General features: G+C 33.4%; 1 protein-coding gene across 5 annotated transcripts in view; it reads right to left on the reverse strand.

The window, feature by feature from the left end:
- LOC107681770 (tyrosine-protein kinase JAK1-like) overlaps nucleotides 1-7451 on the reverse strand; it is a 24449-nt gene that overhangs the window by 3954 nt on the left and 13044 nt on the right. For all 5 annotated transcript variants that reach the window (XR_001633299.1, XM_016478092.1, XM_016478091.1 and 2 more), the window contains 10 exons: nucleotides 6273-6410; nucleotides 6097-6184; nucleotides 5845-5972; nucleotides 4854-4989; nucleotides 3342-3493; nucleotides 3055-3214; nucleotides 1920-2011; nucleotides 956-1139; nucleotides 664-788; nucleotides 297-469 (listed from right to left, as the gene is read on the reverse strand). Coding sequence is in view for 4 of the 5 variants with exons in the window: in XM_016478092.1 (XP_016333578.1) it covers nucleotides 297-469; nucleotides 664-788; nucleotides 956-1139; nucleotides 1920-2011; nucleotides 3055-3214; nucleotides 3342-3493; nucleotides 4854-4989; nucleotides 5845-5972; nucleotides 6097-6184; nucleotides 6273-6410 (1376 nt within the window). In the remaining variant the exon portion in view is untranslated. The remainder of the gene's footprint in view (nucleotides 1-296; nucleotides 470-663; nucleotides 789-955; nucleotides 1140-1919; nucleotides 2012-3054; nucleotides 3215-3341; nucleotides 3494-4853; nucleotides 4990-5844; nucleotides 5973-6096; nucleotides 6185-6272; nucleotides 6411-7451) is intronic.

A 7451-nucleotide genomic window follows, 5' to 3' on the forward strand; every position in this document is an offset into this window, starting at 1 on the left:
GTTTTTACAAAAGATCTCTATATATATATATATATATATATATATATATATATATACACACACACACATACTTTATAAATGTAATTAATAAAGTACTATATTCAGAAAGCATAATTTGTTGCATTGTCATCATGGTAGGTGTTTGATTTAAAAGGGAGAAGGTAATAGCTTTTCCAGATGTATAAATCATTTGTCCTTTATAGAAATATTCAACAAATTTATAAGCAAAAAGCTTAAACAGTGATTTACATAATGATTAAAATATGGAGTGTAAGCAGGAATGAGTGCTGCTTTACCAGTACACAGGACTGTCCTGTTCTTCGGTCACTTTGTAATATTCCTTATCATCTTTGATGCTCTTAGTCAGACCAAAGTCCCCGATCTTTACAAGTGATTCATTCTCCACTAAGATGTTTCTCGCTGCCAGATCCCTGTGTATGTAGTTTTGAGATCCCAGGTACTCCATACCCTGACAAACACACAATATTTATACTGATTTATACCAAAAGATGGCAGTTATAGTGATAGTGATGGCTTCTGTTGTGCAGTCTAAAAATGCATTTGGAAACTTAAGTAACAAATAAAAATATCTGAATATAAGTGAAAATGGGTGACGCTATCTATATCTATATCTATAGTTATCTATTGTATTGGCTACATTACCTGACATATCTGAAGAGCATAATGCAGCAGTCTCTTCTGATCGATGTTGGATTTGTTACGGGGCAGGTATTCTTTCAGACTGCCAGAGGGCAAGTACTCCATAATGAGTTTGATGTTCGCTCCTCCTGAGTGACACACATTCACCCCAAGCAATAATACAGTAAGTACATATAAATGGGCTATATATTCATTTGTTTTAGTTATCAAGTTAAAAAGCCATCAAGATTAGAAAGCGATGTAAATATTGTGTGTAAACAGGGCCTTTGTGTTTGTAGCTGTGCTCATGACATGCCTTCGTCGTTGCAGATGCCTTTGTATTTGACAATGTTTTCATGGTAGAGGTTTCTGATGGTGCTGATCTCTTTCCTCAGGTTGCTGCACTCATTTTCCGTTTTCAGAGATTTAACAGCCACCAGCTCACCTGTCTGATCTCCCTTAGGATCATACAGACACAGTTCCACCAGCCCAAAGTTACCCTGGACAAGATTGATAAAGAATAATACAAGCAGATAATGAATCAAGAACACATTAATCCAAGGGGATTATGGGATTTAGGAGGGATGAGAGGAAATGCAGGGATTTCATTGTGAATGAATCAAGTTGGTCCAGATTTCCAATTAGAATCACTAGTTCGAAATTGTAATGGAATTTGTACTGTATTCCTATTGAAATCTCTATAAAATCTATAATATACAATTTCTGTAAACTGGTTTTGTTGTACTGGGGTTACTGGTAATCATAATAGTCCTTTTGGGAACAATAGTGTTGTTATTGTTAAATAAAACTAAAACAAAAATCTATTAAAATAATTTTCGTTAATATAAATAAATCTGAAATAAACAAAAAAATTTATTATTAGATAAAATTAAATTATGCCTTAATATCTAAGTGAAATTAAATTTAATATAAACTGTAAAACTGTATTAGATTAAAGATAAATAGAATATCTTTAACAAATACAAATGGCAAACGGACATCAAAAAAATACTAAAATAAAAGCTTAAAATATAAAAATAAAAGCTTATTTTAAATATGAATAAATACTATAATACTATATAAATAATAGTAAAATAACACTGATTGGGAACTAAAATGTCTTCGAAAAAAAATCTATGTTCTATGAATTCTTTAAAAACATTTCCAAATAGTTCTAGTACATTCCAATACAATCCAGTAGAAATCATGTACATGTTCCTTTATTTGACTAGGGAAGAGTAACAGTACATGACAATCATAAACCTGGAAAAGTCCAGTACCTCTCCAAGTTTTCGGATTTTCTTGAGAAATCTTCTCTTGAAATCTGTAGGATCAGTCTCCTGTGGAGGAATTGCCTCCATAAGGTGAAGCACTGTAGATACAAAAAAAAAATACAATCAATTCAGTAATGTATATAAATACAACCATGAAGGTTACTTTAAACTGTGTTTTAAAATTTAAATAATACCATTTTTAATAAAAATGAGATTTGTAAATGAAGGTTGTAAATGTGCTTAAAGGGTTAGTTCACCCAAAAATGAAAATTCTGTCATTAACTACTCACCCTCATGTCGTTCTAAACCCGTAAGACCTTCATTCATCTTCGGAACACAAATTAAGATATTTTTGATTAATTCCGAGAGCTCTTTGACCCTCCCATAGACAGCAATGTAATTACCATGATAAAGGTCCAGAAATGTAGCAAGGACATCGTTAAAATAATCCATGTAAAATCAGGGGTTCAACCGTAATTTTACAAAGTTATGAGAATACTATTTGTATGCAAAGAAAACAAAAATAACGACTTCATACAACAATTCGTCTCCTCCGCATCACCCTGGTGCTATGCTATTCTGTGTCATCCGCGTGACGCAGCTGACACAGAATAGCATACGCTGTTTGCGTTCAGTGGATATTCTCCAAAATGGCACCAGGGTGACACGGAGGAGACGAATTGTTAAATAAAGTTGTTATTTTTGTTTTCTTTGCGTACAAAAAGTATTCTCGTAGCTTCGTGGACATGGATTATTTTACCGATCTCCTTGCTACGTTTCTGGATGTTGATCATGGTAGTACCCTTGCTGTCTATGGGAGGGTCAGAGAGCTCTCAGAATTCATCAAAAAATATCTTAATTTGTGTTCTGAAGATGAACGGAGGACTTACGGGTTTAGAACGACATGAGGGTGAGTAATTAATGACAGAATTTTCATTTTTGGGTGAACCTTCCCTTTAACTGTCATATTTTTTAAATCAAAATATTTTCCTTCTTTATTTTTTGGGGGGGGTGAAATATTTACATTTTTTGACGTAATTGATGACAAAAAGTTTATTTATTTTTTTTAAATCTATTGCATAAAGAAGAGGTAAAGACTATTAGTGTTTGTGATGATCGTATGATATTATGTGACAGATACCCTTCACGTGCTGCTCTTTGATGCGTCCCAGCTCTCTCACTATGGCTCTGAAGAACGGTCTCTTCCTGGGGTCATAGTTCATGCACTGTGAGATCAGATCAGCCAGTTCACTGATGCTGGGAGTGACCAGAGTGCCGCACACATCGTAGAATCGCTCTTTCTGTTTATGCACACACAGATGTTAGATTAAAAGTGTTATAGTCAGAAACAAAGGACAAGAATTCCAATAAAACAACTGCTGCTTTGGACAAGTATAAATGAAGAGTCATCGTAGAAGAGTAAGGCACCTCTGAGAGTTTCTTTTCACGCAGAGGCACCTCGCCATTGTAGCAGATCTCCCATAGCGTGGTCCCAAACCCCCATTTGTCTGCTGCAATGCTCAGCGCTTTGGGGGTTTTAACACACTCTGGGGCGATCCAGGGGATCCTGTCAATACACTCTGAGCACAGGCACAATCAGGAGTGTTAGTAGTGCAAAATGGACTCTCAGAAACTGTCATTTAGTAAAGTCAATATACATTATACTGATTATTATTGAACCCTTATAATGCATTCAGGTCTGTTTTGACCTGGAAGAGATACATAAAAAAAAAAAATTAAATAAATAAATAAAAAAAAAAAAAGTTTTTAGTAGGGAAACAAAACTTTTTAAGACCCTCAAAATACACATTTTTTTACAATTACTTTTTAAGATATATAACCATTTAGATTAAATGTTATACTTTCGGCTCATTTTGGTATGTATGGAGTACCCATAGGTGTCAAAAATACTTTTGTAAAATGATCTATGAAGTTATATTAGTGCCAAAAGGCTTTTGTAAAATATATTTAGCTTGTTCCCCATATCTCACACACTTTTGGGACTAAACTTTGTTGAAAAATATGAATATATACGCCTATTGACAAACCATTGCAGCATGCAAAATTGATCACATTTTTTCATCTGAAAGTGAAAGTTTATGCAAGTAAAATGAATTTATTGTGTCTGGAAACATTTCAGAATAGTATTTGCTGTTTTGATGCTATTTTCTTAGAAACAAACATGCAAGTTTCATAAATGTATTCAGATTACATTCATTCTAATGGCGTTAGTACTGGTTATTATCAGATCAGAATTATCAGATGTTCTTATGATTGTGATATACAATGATTTATCATGAATATTGAAATAGTTTTAATTTCACTACAGTTTATAGTATTAATCATAGTTTTTCTTCATGTGTAATTTGAAATTTCAAAGAATTTCTCAATTTTTTAATGAATAAAAATGCAATAATAACAGTAATAATATGGTAACATTCAAAACTGACATTTTTTCACATTCACTCATTAATGAGAAGTTGTTGATTGGTTCTAAAAATGCAAAAATAGTATACAGATTTTCAATGCATTATGGGGGTTCAATTATTTTACTATTAATCTGTTAATATATTCGATTAAATGTTAAATAGATGTCATTAAATAGTTACTGTGCACTTGTCAAGTCAAGTCAAGTCACCTTTATTTATATAGCGCTTTTAACAATACAGATTGTGTCAAAGCAACTGAACAGCATTAATTAGGAAAATAGTGTCAATAATGCAAAATGACAATAGTAAACACAAATTTTTCAGTTAAAGACAGTTCATCATTGAATTCAGTGATGTCAACATCCAGCTCAGTTTAAATAGTATCTTTGCAATCAAGTCAACGGTATCGCTGGAAATGAAGTGTCCCCAACTAAGCAAGCCAGAGTATGCACTTGTATGGTGCAAGGCTATACAGAGGCTCTCTGGATGAGTGTGAATGAGCGTGTGTTACCTGTTTGGCTGAGCACAGCGATGGACAGTCCAGGATCACTCAGTTTAATGAAAGGACCACCTTGTCCTTCCAGACCATCCAGCTTCAACAGGACATTTTTAGCACAGACATAGCCATGGACAAGCTTCTTATCCTCCTGAAAGAGAGAAAATAAGACAGAGTCCTATTTTTCTGCCTCAAACATCCCATTAGAGAGTTCTGAATTATATATGTACTTTATGAGTAAAGCAGGATATCAAATTATCCCCTGGAAAATGGATACTTGATAATTGCCACGTTATTGTTGTGATACATGAATAACATGAATAATTACAGTAAACATCTCATTTGTCTGAATCTGTTACTCAGCAATTGAAAAATACATTAAAATGCCGTTCATACAGACACCGATTTGAAAACACTTGTTCTATGATGAACTGACTTCTGAATTAAAATTTCTAAATTAATTTTGATACTTTTTGCTGACCTTTAAAAAAATCACTAGGTTGTGTAACTGTCCAGTGTCTTTAAAAGGCTGAAATTCAGTTTGTCGTAATCTTGCATTATTGTTTCTTTGTTATTAAAAAATAATTATAATAAAAAAGATTTAATATGCTAAATATTTGTACACCTTACAGTACATGGTAAGCTTAAACTAAAAAACATAAGCTAAACAAAAATATATGTAATATATAATACTAATGACAAAAATCACACAAAAAATTACTAAAACAAACTAAAAAAACAACAAAGAACTGAAAATATAAAAATAAAAGATAATTCAAAATACTAATAAATACTACATTATTATTATGGTTAAATAATACTGAAATAACTGATTCTGAACTAAAATGTGTTCTTAAATATCTATGTTTAATGAATATTTAAGATGTTTACACCTTAAATACACATTTTATTTCAAGTCATAAAATCACTGACCCATAAGTTGTAAATATTTCACAAAATGTAAACAAGGGTGAAACAAGGTCAAGTTCAAACTTAAATATTGTACCAAATAACTGAGGACACTGGAAAGTTGCTCCGCAACTTGGAACTTCCAGGAGGGCGTGAGTTCAGAGCGATGATTTCTCATGAACAGATCCAGAGGGCCGTGCTGAACAAACTCCTCCACCATAATGACTGACAGAACAACAGCAATGAGACATGAGATCATCTGCAGTCAAAGGTCAACTATTTCTTTAATTTCTTTACAAATACAAATAAGTATTGTTGCATTTCTGTCTGGTGGAGTGGGCACACTTACTGTCCATGCTGTGCATGCATACGCCATACATCAGAACCATGTTTTTATGTGAAATCTGCTGCATTACACTGACTGTGTCCAGGAAGGCCTAAGAGCAGTAGAGCAGGATTTGTGAAGGCAATTAGCAGTAGAGTTATCTACCTACTGTATGTATCAATAGATGTGGTGCCACTTACAGAAATGTGTCCTGCTGCCAGCACCTTCAGAACCACATCCACCACCTCATGGCCTGAATAACCATCATCATCCTCATTTCTCAAATTCAGCTTCCCAGAATATATGTTTGTGCAGGTGCCTTGGCCCAGGTGTTTCTCCTGTTTCATAAATAACAGTTTCAATACATTGCTTTCCATTTCGAGGCTCCAGATAATTTTATTATTATTATTATTATTTATATATGACCTTGATGGAATATCCAACTTAAACTGTAACACAATAACTGTTCTAAGCTGCTTGACCATCTTGGACCTGGTCTAACCAGCTTCAAGACATTTTCTTAATTAGTATTTTTTAGCATAAACATCATTTAAACCACTTACTCAAATAATACATTTTACATTCATTGTGAGATAAAAATAAGCTTATATGACACCAAAAGTTTTAACATTTCAGTTTTACTATTCTCAATTACAATTTCGATACCACAGCAAAAACTACTAGTCTAACAAATATAAACATCTTTAACACTATTAAAGACAACTGATTTACTTATAAGCAAGTTATAGCACATAAAGATACAAAGATACAAACTAAACAATGCTTTAGACTTTTAGGTTTGTAGGTGTTCAAGCACAAATATGTTTATCAGTGAAAAACAGTCACCGTTAAAGCTACAAAAGTGAGTGAGTGATTTTCTCTCTCTCTTTTTTTTTGGATTAACATTAAGGACACCGGCAGCAGCTGGTAAAATAGGTGCGGTCACTTTAAGAGAAAATGCATGGATCCAATATGATGATACTGTAGCGTTTGCGTAAAATCATGCATGGTCTTTGGGGTTTATGGCTTAAGAGACCCCTTTTAGCCTTTGACATTTGCATATAAATTACAGTCCTGGTCACAGACTTTACATTTATATGGGTGATAAATCCCCCCCGGTGCCAGGCACCGATGGGCCTGGCTGACCAGCAAACTACCACAGGCTCACATAACACACACACGCACACATAAAGACCTTTTCATTATTTAGACAATAATTAATCAGTTACAAATATATCTGATATATGCATGTGTTGTTTGTACGTTTCCCTATTAGATTAGCTGAGTTACCACTCGTTATTTGTATTAGTTAAGCCCTAAACGCTGATATTCAGGTGTATGAATGTATCTCTGGTTTAATATATTCTAAATGTTTCTTT

The sequence above is a fragment of the Sinocyclocheilus anshuiensis genome, unplaced genomic scaffold (assembly GCF_001515605.1).
Source record: "Sinocyclocheilus anshuiensis isolate Anshui unplaced genomic scaffold, SAMN03320099.WGS_v1.1 scaffold436, whole genome shotgun sequence".
Lineage (NCBI taxonomy): Eukaryota > Metazoa > Chordata > Actinopteri > Cypriniformes > Cyprinidae > Sinocyclocheilus > Sinocyclocheilus anshuiensis.